At 36.3% G+C, this 19,627-nt stretch overlaps 1 protein-coding gene across 4 annotated transcripts in view; it reads left to right on the forward strand.

The window, feature by feature from the left end:
- LOC121410392 (twitchin-like) overlaps positions 1 to 19,627 on the forward strand; it is an 80,991-nt gene that overhangs the window by 4,318 nt on the left and 57,046 nt on the right. For all 4 annotated transcript variants that reach the window (XM_041602440.1, XM_041602443.1, XM_041602441.1 and 1 more), the window contains 12 exons: positions 5,364 to 5,564; positions 6,239 to 6,340; positions 7,989 to 8,264; positions 9,946 to 10,227; positions 11,966 to 12,277; positions 13,907 to 14,191; positions 14,902 to 15,186; positions 15,385 to 15,675; positions 15,908 to 16,186; positions 16,639 to 16,923; positions 17,482 to 17,772; positions 19,179 to 19,457. In XM_041602440.1, the coding sequence (XP_041458374.1) occupies positions 5,364 to 5,564; positions 6,239 to 6,340; positions 7,989 to 8,264; positions 9,946 to 10,227; positions 11,966 to 12,277; positions 13,907 to 14,191; positions 14,902 to 15,186; positions 15,385 to 15,675; positions 15,908 to 16,186; positions 16,639 to 16,923; positions 17,482 to 17,772; positions 19,179 to 19,457 (3,168 nt within the window). The remainder of the gene's footprint in view (positions 1 to 5,363; positions 5,565 to 6,238; positions 6,341 to 7,988; positions 8,265 to 9,945; positions 10,228 to 11,965; positions 12,278 to 13,906; positions 14,192 to 14,901; positions 15,187 to 15,384; positions 15,676 to 15,907; positions 16,187 to 16,638; positions 16,924 to 17,481; positions 17,773 to 19,178; positions 19,458 to 19,627) is intronic.

Raw genomic sequence — 19,627 nt, forward strand, 5'->3', positions numbered from 1 at the left:
ATCTATTTCACACTCTTTTTTCCTTTTTTGGCTGAAATTCATATTTTTCCCTCTAAAAAACTACCGGTACTTTTTGTTTCAAAGTTGAAAACAATGTGGTGGGTTTAGGGGTTATGCTATGGGTCATCAATACATGACACCCCCACAATGCCTCACTCATTCATTATTGGCCTGGGGCTGGTGGCTCAACTTACCCCTATGCTCAACTTACCTTGCCTTCCCCTACACTTGATTGCATGCAGGTCTGATATCAGTACTTTGAAAGACATCAACCAGTAATCAGGTCGAGATGATGTACCACACAATGATTAACACCATGTGAATTTTTTTCAGAGTGGATGCCATTTTCTCCATACATCACTTAGATTAATATTTTGTAACCCTTTAAATTGTTTATATAGCCTGTGAACAACTCTGGGTAACTAGCTTGAGGTACTTCCATTGACAAGTGGATACCATGCATGACCATGGGGTCCTTAAAAGCACCCTAAACTAGTATTTTTCCATATTCTGAATATGCACCACTTAACAAGTATTGGTGTGTGACACCCTACCCTTAACAAGTATTGGAAACAAAACGATACCCTTGGCAATGAATTGAACCCCTAAACAAGTACAGCGATATTTTAATGTCACTGACATCGGATTTACCTTTACCTACATCATATTGGGCTTGGTACGGCCCCACCTCCCACACCTCGCGCAAATCGGACTCTAAACAAGTAGTGTTGACTGTTGGGCAAAAACTAAATTACATCCTTTATATAATGTTTTTGTCTTTTTACCCTAGCAAATTTGACCCTTAATATGTAGCTTTCCTTGCAAAATAGATACCCTTTTCTCATTATTTTAGTGTTTTTGACACCCTTATTATGTTACGTATGTAACGTGCCCTATCTTGAAAAGGACATCCCTTTTACATGTTTTTTTGGTCGCGCATGGTTTCCACTCGTCAATGTAACAGCCCCCCCCCCCCGGCTGGAAGGCCTATTTTACCAATAAGCCAGTTCGTAGTTCCTTACTGCGCATGGTCAAAAGAATCTATGCATGATCAGATGAAGGTCATTTGTACTTAAGTGTCATGGTGGTTTAAAATCTAATGAGATAAGCACCAACTTAATGTCTTGATTATTCATATATTCTTTTGAATAGCTAGTGGTTTTCATTTACATCCACAAAATACAACAATGCGTCCACGAACGACTGGTATTTCACGATTTGCCAAGTACATTGTGCAACATGCTATATGCATTCAAAGTAGGAATGCAACAAATACCTTCATAAAGTGTTCATCGGTGTGTTATTCTAGTCACCTGGTCTATTCAATTTCTTCATCCTGCTATGTAAGGCAAGCTTACGTAATATCTTGCTTTGAAATCTGCCTATCATAATGAAAGAAATGAAAGGTCATTTGACCAAAATTGTCCCTGAAGTAACTACGAACTGGTCTATTACTATGTTACATCTAGGTTAATCACTCAGTCATAGTGGCTAACCTTACAGACAGCACCAAATAAACTATTTTTTTTTCTTGGGGGGGGGGGGTTAAAGTGGAGATGGCCGAGCAAATGCATTATTTGCAAACCATGTTTCAAAATTTCACCTTTTAACACATTCAGTGTGTTGGAACAGCAATATAGATGAGTGATTCCTGCACATGTGGGGAAAAGGAAAAGGAAAGAGAAGAGGAAATAAAGAACAGACATATCCTTAGCAAGTAATCTACTGTATTGCAAAGAAACCAAACCACTGAAGGGTACGTAGGAAGGCTATGTTACTCACACACATACGAGATGCACCTCTTTGATTCCTTATCTGTTAATGAATCCTTTTAATATGGGGAAAGATTCAATGAAAGATTTATTAATAAAATGGGGGAAAAAGGCCAAAATAACAATTAAAAAAACCTCCTGTATCCTTGTGTTAGATTCGCTAAAAATCCTGTAGACATACCATTCTTTATTGGGTTTTTGTTTGTTTCTGCGTTTTGGGGGAATATTTTAAAACACTTGTGGAAGTTGTGGAGTATCCCAAAAAGATCTTTTCAGTTCCTAATCAAGCATAACTTCCAAAATAAAGTATATATTTTTATGAAACATTAAGTTTTGCTCAGTGGCATTGGCACTGAGACTTCAAATTTCAACTAAACGTTGCTGAATATATTATGCTGAGTATTACACTTTTTATCGATAAATTGCCAAAAGAAAAGGACAGGCCAAATCATTTTACCCAAATTATTGATTTATTTGAGCTTATGACCAACTTTACAAATCTTATTTTCAGATCAAGCATAGATTAAATATTGTTTACAGTTTCCCACAACTTATGGAATTCTGGAGTTGCAAATGTGTGGTTTAGAGTTGAATGTAAAATGTGGGTTATTGATTGTTTGATGGTGATTGTCCTGTAATACTATGAGACGCAAATCATTTTTAGCTCATCCAGCCCGGAGGGCCAGATGAGCTTATGCTGTGGCGTGGTGTCCGTCTGTCATCCGTCCACAATTTCAAAATGCTTGTTCGTCATTTCAAGTCTGATTTTCATTCTGTTTGCTTTATATGAAAGCACTAGGTGGGGGATTCAAAACTTCTACACGGAATTTGAAACTCATTAAATATGGTAATTTATGTGAATTTTTCAAAATTCACAAAAATGATTCTTCTTCGTCATTTGTTGACTGGTTTTGATTTTTTTTTGCTACGATCTGATAGAGCTTTATGAGGTTCACCAAACTTACGTACAAAAATTTGAGTAAAAAATTTTTTATGCTATTTCATGCAGGATTAATTTATGCATATTCAAAATTCACATAAAATGCTTCTTCTTTATTTGTTGACTGACTGATGGGCTTCATGAGGTTCACCAAACTTCTATGTAGAATTTTGAAATTTTGACTAGAAAAATTTTTATGCTAATTTATGCATTTTTTTTCAAAATTCGTATCAAATGCTTATTTGTTGAACGATTTTGATTTTTTTTTTCTTCCATCTGGTATAGCTTTATAAGGTTCACCAGAATTCTACACAGAATTTTGAAATTTTGACTAGAAAATTACTTATTTATGCAAAATTTATTCATAATCACAAATAAATGCTTCTTCTTTAATTGTTGGCCAATTTTAATTTTTTTTCATCTGTCTGGTAGAGCTTCATGAGGGTCACCAACCTGCTACTTCTCTGTCATTATTCATCAAGTTCAATTCCGTTTCCTCAATTTATGTCACCAATGTAATTTACTACAGTGTCACCTGGGCTGAAATCATTTCTTTGTGAGATGCCGGATGAGCTTCACGTCATTGATGTGCTAGTTTTATGATTACATACAATATTATCAGTGACTTTGCAAATAAATGGTACATGCAGTAATCACAATTGGGGTGCAATAAATTTTGGGCCATTTCTGTGCCACCTGAGTTGGATTGCAGCCATTTGAAAGAACATCCCCAGTGCCCAGGGGGAGGGGGGGGGGCGGGCACTTACATTGATGAGTGGATACCATGCGCGACCAAAAAAAAACATGTAAAAAGGATGTCTTTTTCAGGGTAGGGCATAAGGGTGTCAAAAACACTAAAATAATGAAAACAGAGTATCTATTTTGCTAGGAAAGCTACGTGTTTAGGGTCAAATTTGCTGGAATGATAAAACAAAATTAAAATGTACGTGTTTATAGTCCGATTTGTGCGAGTTGTGGAAGGTGGGCCGTACTAAATCAAATGGTGTGTAAAGGTAAAACCGCCGACAGACGGACCCGTGACGTAAAAATAAAATATCGCTGTACTTGTTTAGAGGTTCATTTCAGGGAATTCTTGCCAAGAGTATCGTTTTGTTTCCAATACTTGTTAAGGAAAGGGTTTCACACGCCAATACTTGTTAAGAGGTGTATTTTCAGAATGTGGAAAATTCGTGTTTAGGATGCTTTTCGAGACCCCATGGTCGCGCATGGTATCCACTCGTCAATGGAAGTGCCCCCCCCCCCCCCCGGGCCCAGTGCACACTTTCTTCCTTGGGCTATGAGGCAATTAAAGATGCACACATTCTCACACATACAGTAACACACACCCTAGTTTTGTCTTTAAATAAATTATTTACTTAGAGAAGTTTTGTTATTCTATCCTTCCCTTGTCCTCAGCAAGGCAAATTGTTTTCATGAATTGCTTTTGTGATCCCCTTGGAAAAATGGCTAGTGTGTGCACCCTTACACATACATGCATGCACACACAGACTTTCCAAATATTTTTTTTTATTAGAGATCTTCCTTCAAAAGAACTTCTAAAAATGATTTAATATATAAAAGTAAAGTAAATCTCTCTCTAACATACACTTTTTTGCACATATACATTATACCAAGAATGCATATCATAAGTCCTGAGAAAAGTGTAGGCCTACTGTTGATTAATTATGCCTTGCTCCCATGAAAAGGTGCCATATGGCTGGGAACAAACACTGGACTTTCAAGTGTCAAGTCAGGCACCTTTAATAGACCATTCGGCCACTGCTACTTGATCCATGCACATACACACACATGGAGGCGCGATAGCTCAGTTGGTAGAGCGGGGGTTTTGGATTTCGATGACCCAGGTTCGATTCCCACTTGGGGCACTAGTGCAATTTGGTAAGGCATCCTCATTACCAGGTCCCTTGGCGAGGACCTAAAGCCATTGATCATATGGTTGCTTGCTTACATATAGCATTCATGCTTTCTTAGCAATCAGGTAAAAAATCATGTCACCATCCGGGGGGGTGTTACTCGACCAAAAAATTGGTAGGTGTGTGCTGCGGGCGGGACAAAAAAAAGGTGGCCTTGGAGCGGACTTATTGTTGAAAGGACGGTATGGGCTTCTGAACTACAAATGCTTGTGAAAACGGGGGTCCTTGGAACGGGTCTCTTGCGTGTGCATTCCTATGGAACGGGCATACGTGTATGCAGCTAGCCCAGCAGCATGGACGCTGGGTGCGCTTGCGAAGAGGCGATGGTCAGCATTCAACGGCTGCTTTTCACCAAAATTGCAGCTCATTGTGGCGGATCAATGCGACCAGAACGGCATAACGAAAAATATGCAAAGCTTTGGAGCTGATTTCTTTCTTCTTTTCTCTTGATAAGAAGAAAATGCTATGCTACGGAGTGGCTTTCTTAGTTCTTTTTCTTAATAAGATGAAAATGCTATGCCCTGGAATGGAAATTTGAGTGTAAAAATGGGGGTCCCCTCCACGGTACGTACCCACAATGCATATATACTCAGTGCCCCCCCCCTCCCCGGGTCACCATCACACACATACCCACCTACAACTACCTAGCTTGCGCGCATTTCACAATACAAAAGTGTGAATTGTAAAAAACTATGAATGATTTTTCTTATTCAACAGAGAAAGCTGGACCCCCACTCAATGTACGGAGCACTGGTCACACCCAAACATCAGTGTCGTTTTCATGGACTGCTCCTAAAAAGTTACCTGTTGGTGGTCATTACATCAGTGGTTATAAGATTCTTTACAAGGTGGAGGGAACAAAAGATTCATCAGGAAAGAAAATTGATGTACCTGCAGATACATCATATACAATAACAGGTGAGAATTGAACATCAATACTTGTGAGCTTTCACCTCTTACAGTAATTGGCTTAGAAGTTTATTATCTCTTTTCATCTATTTTCATCTATTTTCTCTACAATGAATCAATTAGAGATATATATAATGCACGATAAGTTCCTTGAATGAAAGAAAAATTCATATTAAGAATTAAAGTTTTTTAAGCCTTTAGTGGTATTTAGAAGAGAAATTGAAAGACATGCAATGAGGTAGAGACCACAATGTCCAGGGTTTTCCTATGGAGTTCTTGGACAGAGCCCTATGAAATAATGCTAATGATTAAAAGTATTTGATTTGAAAATTATTGCTTTATAATGTCATGTACAAACAATTTTGAAATTCACTTTTTCATACAGGCTAATTGCTAAAATACAAAAGCATCTCATAGTGTGTAGGATTAGTGTTGTCAATCCAACACCATTGCACTCATGGGATACCAATATACCAATTGAAATTGTGATTTCAACCAATCACAGGAAGATAAATGTTTGATCCCAAATATAAACATGATATTCTTGTCTTATCAGAGCAATAATTACTCTATATTTATCCTTCTCTGTTAAAGGTGCCAAGCGTAGTATGATTAAATTTTCTTATATGTTTTATGAAATATCACAAAGATATGCTAACAAACCATTTATGTTCCTTATTCAGATCTTGCTCCTGGTACTTCGTACATGTTCAAAATTGCAACTATCACTAGCAATGGGAAGGTTGGAGGATTTTCATCATGGAATCCAGTTCGCACAGATGATGGCAAGTATTTTATTGTTACAAAGATATATTCTAGAAACTAAAGCTATCTTTATGTATAGATTATCTCTTATTTTTTTATTTGTGGTGATTGCATTCTGTAATTTTGTTTTTGTCAGAGTTATCATTACCAACTTCAAATCATGTCTTTTAAAATGAATGTAGATGAGTAGACAAATTTATACATTATTCATTCAGTTTAAAATAGGGGATATACATATGCAAGCAATGTTGAAAGTGGTGGGATGCATATGTATTTGGGCTGTTTATCCAGGTACACCTTACATGTTATTGTACATTAGGTGCCATTTTTTCTGAAGGCGTTATCAATGGCGGCATTGACAGTCAATATTGAAATTCTCAAGTTTAGGTTTTTGGGAAATGTCATCATAACTTAGAAAGTATATGGGAACTTAAACATAAGGGTACATGATGTGATTTAATTAGTGTCACTGATCATCTTGCATGATTTTTTTTCCTTTGTCCTGATAGCCCACCCTCATTGACATAAAAAATACACTTGTGATTTACAAGTAAGCTTTATGCAATATTTTTATATGGCGTCCTCTGCAAGCATTTTCATACAACAATTATTCAGATGTTTTATTTTCAAAATTTCTGGTATTTGACCAATCAGATGGAAGATGGTCAACCCCAGTGTATCAATCATGTCTAGGGTTAGTGGTACTGCAGCGTTCACTCTAGGGTATCATATTAGCGGGCACCAATGATTTATCAGCTGGACATGGCTGGAGTGTTTGAGATTACCTTTTATTTGTTCGGGGCAATATTTGCCTCCCTCCTACAGATTGAAAATTACAAACTAACATACAATAAATAATAATTATGATAGTATATAGTGAAGAAGAAAATGAAAAAAAGAAAGAGGAAGAGGAGGAGAAAGAAGAAGAAGAGAAGAAAAAGAAGAAAAGTATGATAATAATACATAGTATTTATAACTCAATTTCTAAGAAAGATTTGAAATGAAAGAAAAAGGTATATGATGGAAAGAATAGAATTGAGGGGAAGTATGCATGATACAAAGATGCAATGGACTATTATAATATTATTTAATCATAATTTTTTATAAGAATATGATATCATATTCATACAAATGATTTAATAAATCTTTATTATGGTGCAATGTGCACATTAAAACCATCAAGGTCATTTGACCACCATTACCCAAATTGGTATACAAATGCAGCACCTTTTCAGGTGTCTTCATAATAGAACTGAAAGTGCCAAGGAAATCTGGTCAGATAGACTGTTTCAAGAAGAGAAGAAATTCCTTACATTAAGCTTTCCCAAACTTCTGTGAATGGCCAGTACTACATACAAGCATATCAATAGTAAGGTCTCAGAAACCATGCATAAACTTATACCAGTCTTGTCTTGTCTTCTGAGTCTGTAAAGAAGAGTTGGTTGCAGTTGTGAATAGGAAAGATTTTTCATTCTTGGGTTTAAACTAAATTTGATTGTCTTGAATTTATTCAGCATCAAAATTAAGATGAGTTATAAATAATAAAAAATCATTTGATATAAGAAAGAGTCAGGTAATCTAAAAAGCATCCTGTGTTGTAGGTATTGAGCTACAAGAATATTCAGAAGAAATTACTTTATGTTCATCTTGCAATTTGATGCCTTCTAGCTCCAGAAGTACCCCCTCCAGACCCACCTGGTAATGTACGAGGCTCAGCTGATGGGACAAACATTGATGTATCCTGGACCCCTCCCAGTACCCCAATTGATGGCTATGTTATCAGCTATGGAAAGAACTCAGTGGATGAAAATAGTCTGGAGGTCAGTCAAGGGGAGCAACGTGCTCAAATTAGTGGACTTGATGCTGGATCTACTTATCAAGTAGCTGTCCAATCAGTCAGTGGTGGACAAAGGAGTTCTGCTGAAACATTCAGTGCTACAACAGGTATGGATATACCTCTCAGAATTCTTTACAAACATAGGGATCAGGGGTATATGACCAATGACAGGATGGTGCAAGTTGTACTTGTCATTCCTTATGTTTCTTAAAGTAGACATGCACTAAAAAAGATTTTGGCGAAATATGGTTAATATTTTCATTAAATGAACAGGAAACGGATAGTAAAACAAATTAAAGGAGAATGAAACCTTTGGAACAAGATGTGGGATGATGTTGAATAAAGAAAGATTTTTTCAATGCATAGAAACTGTATTATGCAACATCTATATTGATTTTTCATGATTAAAAATTATACTCTGTACCTTCAAGTTGTTATATGCAGAGGTACGTGCCAATACTACAGATTCTGATAAGGCTCTTAAAATGCTATCACCTTAATTCTTTCAATATTTTTTTCAATTCATAATTTTTTAAGAAATCTTGTAAAAAATGCCTATTTAGAAGTTTTCTGTAAAATATTATGTTATAGTGGTGGGAACTGTTTTATTCTTAAATATGCCAACCACTGCAAAGTAAGACAGTGCATGTACCAAAGAGCATCTAGCAACCAAGAGCTGGACCCAGGTTATGAGTTCAAGTGTTTCATGCTCGATGTGTGTGTATAGCGCAAATAATCTAATGTCAGAACTTGCAAATCCTCCGTAGTTTTAATTACCGAAAATTGGCATCTCTGTCTGGACTGTGGAGTGCCTTCAAGGCTTTGTTGGAGGGCCCACTTTATTTCTGATTTATTTCATTCATCTTTTGTAAACTATTAGCTATACATATTGGTTTTTCTTCTGCCTGAGATTTATTGTGCTTATAAGGAAGCATCAAAGCCATCAACTGGTATTGTCAATATTGATTAACAATAACGCACACAAGTAGGCCTACTTCAGCAATGGTGAAGAAATTCAATGGAAGTTCCAGTAATTCAGGAGAAAACAAAGTTTTAAGTTTGGGGTTTACTCAAGCATGAGAGATTTAAACTTCGCAATTTGATGAAACTTCTAAGCAGTAAAAAATTGTTTAAAATGGTGTCAAAGAAGTTTGAAAGATCAGAATTACTCTTCCAGATAAACTAATTTTCATTTTGTTTTCTTTTTAAAGACCAAATTTCTAATTGGTTATTTACAGAGAAACTTCCCTGGTGACATATTGTTAGTTTTGACTGGTCACATCATGCTTTGTCTGGCAATGGGGGGGGGTCATGTAGTTGAGAATTCTAGTTTTTTGTAGTGGTTTTCCTAAGAACCAACAAGTGCCAAAATGCAGAAGCTTCAAAAGGTATTCAAATGATTTGATTTTCAATCCTGCAAAAGTAGTCATGCCACACGTTTGTTGGTATGTCTATTTTGGGTACCCTGTAAGGAATGGATATTTTTTTTAATCATGATGTTGAGGTATTGGTTTGTTAAAATATATTTCCCAATTACAAGTCTCTTGTCCATCCTTTCCAATCCACAAGGACGTAAAGATTCTCTCTTTTCAATATGGTTCAATTTACACTTTCTTTGAAACCCATCAGCAAACAGGCTTTTCAGATGCTTGATCATATGTTTGTATGGTGAATAATGGACTGTGACAGTTATATATTATTGAACAAAAAATAATCTAATACAAAGAACATAAAATTTTGAAAATTTTATGATAACTGATTCTCTACTCATTTTGTTAATTTTTGTAGATGCTCCTGTACCATCATCACCTGGTAATCTTCGCCTAAGATCTACATCTGATAGTATTGATGCAGAATGGGCTCATAATAGTGTGGCACAGGATGGTGTGACTGGATTTGAAGTATCTGTAGGTCCAGACTCTAATCCAACAGAACAGACTCTTAACTTAGGAAACTCAGCAAGATTCACCACTGTATCAGGTCTCCAGCCTGATCAAGTATATGTTGTGTCTGTGACTGCTCAGAATGAGTTTGGAAACAGTCAGCCTGTTACAGACAAGATTAGTACACGTAAGTGACATCAGATAATGGATCTGGTGAATATGTTTATTTTACAGATTAAACAAATTTTGAATATTGAGTGTGAAATTGTCTTGCAATTTCCATTCTTCCAATATCATTAGTACAAGTAATGCACAGCTACAAGTGTGTTAGTACTGATGCTGCAAGGGGGGGGGCACTTCCATTGACGAGTGGATACCATGCGCGACCATGGGATCTCGAAAAGCGCCCTAAACACGTATTTTTCCATAATCTGAAAATGCACCACTTAATAAGTATTGGTGTGTGAATCCCTACCCTTAACAAGTATTGGAAACAAAACGTTATTCTTGGCAAGTATTGCCTGAATTGAACCCCTAATCAAGTATATATATAGCAATATTTCAATTGTTATGCCACGGACAACGTCAGTTGTACCTTTACCTACATCATTGGGTTTAGTACAGCCCTATCTCCCTCTCCCCACACCTCGCACAAATCGTACTCTAAACACGTAGGCCCAAATTCACAAAGGTGGTTTTGAAAACCTACGGTTGAGTCCATGGTTTATGCAGATTTCCTGTATAAATTACGCTTAATTTACTGCGTATCAGGCACGTGTATAAAACGTATCCAATGCTGATGCGCGCTTTTGTCACAGTGCGCCAAATTGACGCCTGTTACCATGGTTAGATACGCTATTTTATTCATGAGTCCACTGTTTGAAGAGTGGACTCATGAATAAAGACAGTGGACTCATGAAAAAAATAGCATTGATAACTACGGCAACAGGCGTCAATTTGGCGCACTGTGACATCATCGCGCATCAGGATTGGACATTTTTCATACACGTGCCCGATATGCGCTAAATTAAGCATAATTTATATAGGAAATCTGCATAAACCGTGGACTCAACGTGGGTTTTCAAAACCACCTTTGTGAATTCGGGCCGTAGTGTTGATTCTAGGGGCAAAAAGTTCATCCTTTATAATGCTATTTAGTCCTAATTTTTTATACCCTCGCAAATTTGACCCTAAACATGTAGCTTTCCTATAAAAAATAGATACCTTTTTTTCATTATTGTAGTGTTTTTGACACCCTTATTACATTACATACGTAACATGCCCTATCTTGAAAAAGACATCCTTTTTATGTGTTTTTTGTGTCGCGCATGGTATCCACTCGTCAATGTAAGTCCTCCCCGGTGTTCCACATTCGCAGAAATTTGCAGTTTTGTAATAAGCTTGAGGCATAAGTACCAAGTATTTGAAATAGAAAATACCCAAGCTGTCAGCATCACCATTAACATCATATATTGATGATTTATTTTAATGAAACTGGTTACATCAATTTACACTGGAAAAATGATTAAAGCCCCCTCCAATTTTCTTGGCATGTAGTGTAAGGCTTTCATCAATACTTTATTGACATTAATGAGTCATGGCCTGAACTTTCAATCTTTTTACTATTTATATATATATATATATATTATATATATTTGTACCTTGTAGATTTTTTTCCTTGAACATTATCCCATTGAAGTGATATCAACTAAATTTATTATGCTTTGTTGAGCATGCCCCAAAGTCATTACCATAGTTTCTCTTTGAAGCAATGTGCATTTATTTGGTGTTTCAATCTTTATGGGCTAAAAGTGCATGACTGGAGGGTTGCAATGATTAATAAGAGTCCACCTGTGACTTGCATACTAAGCATTGGCTTCATTTGTGAACCCATTTTATAGTCAATTAAATCATTCTTTTTATAGAAGCGGCTGCATCTACAGGAGGAGGAGGAGGGGGAGCAGCAAATTCTCCTCCAAATGGGATGCAAATAAGAGAAGGTTCTGATAGAGCAACAGTGACCTGGGAAGCTGCAACCAATGATGTAGATGGTTATGTCGTCAACATGGGCCCAGAGTCCAACCCAAATCAGTTTTCACGACGTGTTCCAAGTGGTGCCAGAAGGAGGATTAAGCAAGATGGACTTGAACCAGATACAGATTATCAAGTTTCTATCAAGTCTTATGATTCAGAAGGGGAGAGTCAGCCTATACAACAAGGGTTTAGGACAAAGCCAAGTAAGTAATGTTTTCAAAGTATTTTCTGAATGTTTAGGAAATATATTCTACCCACTATACAGCCAGCAGACTAAATAAGTGCAGATTACCCAGCGTTTGTTACACAAAAAGGCACTCATTTCACCATGAGTGCTCGATGAAATCGCTGCTTGCTCTATATGTGTTCTTCTAAGATGTCATATACTTAGAGTGGCTACCCTAATGAATAACCAATGAATTAATACAATTTTCATTATATGCTTACTTAATTTGTATTGATTTCTGCCAAATAATGTGTAAACCAACCAGGAAAACAGACTCAGTTGATGTTGATCCTTAAAGTTATTCCACTTATTACTGTAGTGATTTCAATCTGGTTCTGATTGGTCAGAATTTCCTTTGGGGTGTAAGGCCCTCCTTGTGATTCTTGATGTCATAAGAATATAAAACAACAGAATAAGTTTGATATGCCTTGATTTTCCCAGATAGCATTTCCTGCCAAATTGCTTTTTGTCTATTTATGACACGTAAATAGAACTGGCATCTGAAATTTAGTTATAGGCCTCCATATTAGATTCATTAATTACCTTGTCCCAGCTCATTTACCTTGATGACTATGAGGATGTGACAAAATGTGTAACGTATATCATTTTCTTGGATCTTGGATGTAGTTTATCATAAAAGATGCTAATTCTGAAATCATACAATTCAGAAACAGAATAGTTTCACCATTTGCTCCCTGGTACATAGCTATACCCTGGATTGGGGTGTGTATTCATGCCCCGGGGGGCCACTTACATTGACGAGTGGATACCATGCGCAACCACAAAAATACATAAAAAGGGTGTCTTTTTCAAGATAGGGCATGTTGCGTATGTAACACAATAAGGGTGTCAAGAACACTAAAATAATTAAGGGTATCTATTTTCATTAGGAAAGTTATGTGTTTATAGGGTAAAATTTGCGAGGGTGTAAAAAAATAAAGACTAAAATGTTTTATAAAGGATGTACTTTTTGGCCCCAAGGGTTAACACTATACGTGTTCAGAGTACGATTTGCGCAAGATTTAAAGAGGTGGGGCTGTACTTAACCCATGATGTAGGTGTAGGTAATGCCGATGACCGACGTCTGTGACATAACAATAAAAATATTGCTGTACTTGGGGGTCAATTCAGGAAATACTTAATTGGCAAAGAATATCGTTTCGTTTCCAATACTTGTTAAGGGTAGGGGTGCATTTTCAGAATATGGATAATACGTGTTTAGGGTGCTTTTCGAGACCCCATGGTCGCGCATGGTATCCACTCGTCAATGGAAGTGCCCCCCCATCCATGCAAGTGGTGGTATATCATGTCTCTATTAAATATCATGGGCAACAAGTTTCAGTTTAAAAGTAGACTTAGAGTTGGCATTATATAAATTAGGAACTTTAGATTATTTGAGGAGGTATATTTATTTGCCCATGATTATATTAACAGCCAAAACAAGCTGTGACTGTTCATGATCGATCGATTTATCAAGTACGAGACAACAGCTTGAAAAGAGTGCTGTATTTCACTATGCCTTTTTATTTTTCAGCAGTAAGTTGAATCGTACTTCATGTACTTCTTTTTGATAATTAATTAATTATCAATCATTTCATATTTTTAGGGGAAACCCGAAGCCGTGGCCCACGCCGTCCAAGTGGAACTAAAGTGAAGAGTCGATATGATTCATTGGGTGTTACATGGGAAGAACCTGAAGGAGATGATGTTACTGGATACAGGTTGGAAGCTGGACCTCCTTCTAATCCTCGTCAATTTACTAGAGATTATGATCGTGGTACAACAAGTGCAGACATCACAGGATTATCATCAGATACAGATTATCAGGTCAATTTGTATTCTAGATCAAGGTCTGGAAACAGTGAACCTGTAAGGAGAAGAGCGAGAACTAGTAAGTTTTTTTGTATAAATTTGTTTTGAAATACATTTAGCCTTGCAAACCATACAAGGATTTATTTTGACTGCATGAAATTGAGGGTATTTGATTGTCATTTTATAAATATCAGAAGGTCAAGGGTCATCTAAGCATGATTTTTTTTGCATTTAGATCATATATATATATATATATATATTATCAGGAATTATTTTTATGCGTCTGCTCTTGGAAGGTTACCAGAGGCATGGTTTAGGGTTTCAGTCCAATTCTATTCCATTTCAAGTGACAGCTATTACCGTTACAGATCAACTTTTAAAAACTTGGTCAACGTATACATTTAGCAGTTTTGATCAGAGTTCTAGTCAAAGGTCACAAGTCATTTTATAACTGAGATTGTATCATTCTCACAATAACCAAGAAAGTGACATTTGTGGTTGAGTCCGAACAAGTTTCAACTTCAATGTTTATTTATGTATGCATGTGTGAGTAACAGTCATGATCTGAGTAGATTTTGAGATTAAAGGTCACAAATGTCATTATGTGATATCTCAGTCTGTATATGTATTTGTTGTTTGTCATGGAGGCATATATTTTGACTGTAAATCAAAAAAAGATCCATCAGGTATACGGTACATGTAGATATGTATATGGACTTACCTCAAATATACCCACTTTGTTGGAATATAATGAATCACTTGTATAAAACTACTTCTCTTTTTCTGTAGGGCAAACCAGACGTCCGCCACGTCCTCAAAGTGTTACTGCAAGCTCACCAAGTCCTAACTCCATTGATGTAGAGTGGCAAGGTCCACGTGACAGTAGTGTTTCTGGTTATCGAGTGGATGTTGGTATTCCTTCAGATCCACAAAGAACATTTTCTCAGCGATACCCAGGTAGCACAAACAGAGCAACCATTCCAAACCTAAATGAAGATACAGAATATCAAGTCAGTGTAGTTTCTACCTCTGAATCAGGAGAAAGTGAACCTGTAAGGAAGTCTGTAAAAACACGTAAGTCTGCTTCAAGTATTATTGATTACATTTGTTTCCTACATATTATTGAAGACTTAGAAATGTTTATGGCAATTTATTCTAGGTCAGTTAGTTGTTCTGTTTAGTTCACTTTGTAGTGTTGTTTTGAAACAGTAATTCTGTCTTAGGAAGATTTATGGGCTAAAATGATTTTGTGATTGACTTTTCATTTTGTAGAAATTGGAGACACGAATCGTCCACCAAGGCCAAATGGTATGCGAGTGAGGGAAAGCATGGACTCGGCAACTGTCAATTGGGAGGCTGCGTCTGGTGATGTAGATGAATATATTGTCAACATGGGTGCTGATGGAAACCTAGATCAGTTTTCACAACGTGTAAGAAGTAGTGACAGAAGAAGGATCAGGCAATCTGGACTAAAACCTGATACAGACTATCAAGTTTCAATCAAGTCTGTTAAAGATGGCACAGAAAGTGAAGCAATTACACAAGGATTTAGGACCAGACCACGTGAGTATTTTCCACTGGCTGTCTTTGGCTATTTTGATTAAAAATGCAATAGAATATTGCTTTGTAGGTTCAAAAAGGTTATTTTGGTATGTCCTGATAATATAAAATGTTATTAAATGGTAATGTTTTATCTTGCATATATTCCGCAATAATATAATGAACTTAACTTTGAATTGAAGGTTTTTTTTTTTCACTGCTTTTAAACTGAAGAATTATATACTAATGCATTCAGGTCGTGCCCAACCTACAAGGCCTCCAACTGGTATGAGAGTAAACACACGATATGACTCGATGGCAGTCCAGTGGGAAGAACCAGAAGATGAAAATGTTAATGGATACAGACTTGAGGTCGGAACTCCAGATGATCCTAGGCAGTTTGTTGAAGAATATCCTCGTGGCACAGATACGGCAGTTGTTCCAGACTTGGATCCAGATACAAGATATCAAGTCAATCTTGTGTCTACTTCTGAGTCAGGAGAAAGTTCACCGGTAACAAGGAGAGCCAGAACAAGTAAAGATTTTAAATTATATTTTTTATTTATTCTTGCTTACTAGGAAAATTATACTGCCTTTGTAAGTAGATAAGACGTTCTTTTTTTGAAGAAATGTGAATTTATGATTGATGTTTAAAAATTGAAATATAAAACTTTAAGTGTAATTCTTGTAATACTATAATAGATGTTTTTCATGCTACTAACAATGATATTGGGTTATTTGCCATAGCTCTTATGAATACATAAGAAATACTTAGTTAAAACAACTAAGACATCAGATTATAGACAGGACACCATGAGATCATCTGGTGTTTTGTACAATTCATGTCTACATGTATATTAGGATAGCCCTTGATGTAGACATGAGGGGGAAGAGTTGCTCTATCTGATGTTTATGAATAAAAGGAAAAGAATCCCAGTGCAATGCAAGCTGGTTATTACAGTTTCATTATTTTATCTATCATTTTAGGGCGAACAAGACGTCCAAAACGCCCCCAACGCACAAGAGCATCATCTTCTAGTCCTGATTCTATTGATGTCACATGGCAAGAACCTGATGATGATAATGTAGATGGCTATAGGGTTGATGTTGGAACACCATCTAATCCTCGTTCAAAGTTCTCACAAAGATTGCCTCGGGGAACCACTTCAGTCAATGTTCCAAGATTGGATCCTGATTCAGATTATCAAGTCAGTGTAGTGTCTACCTCACCTTCTGGAGAAAGTGAACCTGTGAGAAAGACAGCAAGCACACGTGAGTACACGTATTGCACCAATAATATCTTTCTATTTCTTAATTCATATCTTCCTTAATAGTAGAGCCATCAGTATAGAAACAGAAATTTTGTGAATTTCATTTGTCATTTGTCCTTATGTATTGAAGAAAATGATATGCCTGTGGTATTTATTTGGACTATACTCTTCCTCTGAAAGAAAAATTCTAGATCATTACATTTTTTGTGCCTCTGCTATTGGCGGTTGCTGGAGGCATTATGTTTTGGGTCATCCATTAGTCTGTCTATCTGTCTGTTCTGTTTTCATTCTTGCAATAGATAAAGAACTGTTTGACAAATCAACTACAACCTTGGTCCAAGTATACATATACAGTATGAGTGTCAATGATCTATTTAGTTTCGGGGGACAAGATCAAATGTTGCATAACATTAAATCCTGCATAAATTTGATCCTGTAATTTGATGGTTGAAATAGCATCATGTGACCAAACATATTTTAGCTATGACATCATATTGCACAGTAGTAAAGGGAAGTATGCAAACAATTTGTAATGAATATGCAAATTTTTCTTTGATAGAGAGACGTGGTGGTGCATTTACCTCTCCTCCAAATGGCATGAGAGTGAATGAAGAAACCTCTTCTGCACGACTTAATTGGGGTCCATCAGGCAGTGATGATATCGAAGGATACACTGTCAACATTGGCACCCCAAACAACCCAACTCAATTTTCTGAAAATGTTCCAAGTACAACTACAAGCTTCAGGCAAAAAGGTCTTCGTCCAGATACTCTCTACCAAGCCTCTGTCAAGGCATATGGCCCAGGAGGGGAAAGTGAACCTATGCAACAAGGTTTCAAAACAAAGCCCAGTGAGTACAAAATATCTCTTTGATTAAATTCTCTTAATTATTTATTTGATTAGAAAGGGTCATGCTACAAATGGTTCCTGAGTCATTCATTATGCAGTTAATTTTCTTTGAAACAGTTTTTGTCAATATATATATGTATATATATATGGCATGATAACTACAAACTTTAACAAGATTCAACAGATTCAGCCAACTTCTAATTCCTGCATGAACTAACATACACGTAATTGCTTTTATAAATTAAAGTAAATATATTTACTGAAATTTCTTTTTGATCGATTACATCTACAAATAAGAAGATGTTATGCATATACCAGGATAAATAAAAGACCAGGAGAGTGCAGTAACAATTTTAGTATTATTGTCATCAGAGTATCATGGCCCAGGGGGCTGTTTCACTAAAGAATTTGTCATTTTTAGACCTCACATGATCAGTACAATGTGTTTTAAACCCCTGTTACTCAGTCAAAATCCATGAAAATTTCATCAAATTTTGCAATATAAATAATACTTGTATCCTTGAGATAGAGAATATATTCATATTGCTGTTTGTTTGCTATTTTAAGTTTAACAGCACTGTCAGTTCTCAAAAATGCTGTGAAAGCTAGAAAACCCCCCAAAAATGTGAAATTTTAAGAACAAACTTGAGAAGTTCAGTAAATGCTGCACTTTATTCAAAACCCATGCTATTTTCTCCAAGCTTTGCATAGTTGTAGAGGAAGGTATACCTATGAGGGGCAAACATAAAAAAATAATAGGGTTTCATGTGCTTGTTTTCAAATTAGCAGCACTATTATTAGTGCAAATTTTTCTTTTAAAACATAGAAGATGCGCCAAATGCTTTGTTTCTATGCTATGAGGAAAAATTCCAAACCACTCTACCATTTATTCAAACTTAGGGAAATATTTGCTCTACTTTGCAGCACTGCAGAGTTTTTTTTAATTGTAGAGACATTAAAAAAAGACAATGGTCCATGGAATAATTCCAGTTTATTAGCTTCTAAAAAACACATTGGATCTGCAGTTAGAGTGCAGATAATGAGAAAAATCAGCTTATACCTACAACTGATAAATCACCTGTTTATCCATTGTGACGTTAGTGTGCAGAGTGTGAAATATCATGATGCACATAAACATAACTGGAACGTCCTTTGCGATTTAAGTAAATCTTTGTGAAACGCCCCCCTGGTCTCAAATTGATGAATAAAAATTTAATCTCTGTATTATTCAAACATGTGGGGGTGGTTGAGAACTTGAATATAGTGATATTGTAATTGATTTATTTTGGCTTGTATACAGATGTATATAGCATCAACTCCTGATTTGAGTGGAAGCGTACCATTTTATTTAAGAAAATCATTAGATATGTTGCTTGAAAGTGTGTTTTTTACCCTTTATTTACAAAGAGCGACCTCAAAGAACAAAGCCCCCTACCAACACCAGAGCAAGAGAACGATATGATTCAATAGCAGTCAGCTGGGATGAACCTGATGATCCTAATGTTGATGGATATCGAGTGGAAGTTGGGACACCATCTGAACCTAACCAGGCCTCATATAATTTCCCTCGTGGAACAACAGATTTCACCATTCCAGACCTTGACCCAGATACTGATTATCAAGTCAACTTATATTCCACCTCACCATCAGGAGACAGTGACCCAGTCACAAGAAGAGGAAGAACAAGTGAGTGATAAAGGTTTTGTATCTGTGTACATCTGTATATGTTTAGGATACACACTGATGTTTTTTATTGTATGTGTTGATCTTTGACCATATTATTTTGCCAGAACTTCAACATGCTTTAACTCATTCAGTCAAATGTAAATATTCAAAATACGTAATCAAGGATGATA

This window comes from Lytechinus variegatus, chromosome 3 (genome assembly GCF_018143015.1).
Source record: "Lytechinus variegatus isolate NC3 chromosome 3, Lvar_3.0, whole genome shotgun sequence".
Classification (NCBI taxonomy): Eukaryota; Metazoa; Echinodermata; class Echinoidea; order Temnopleuroida; family Toxopneustidae; genus Lytechinus; species Lytechinus variegatus.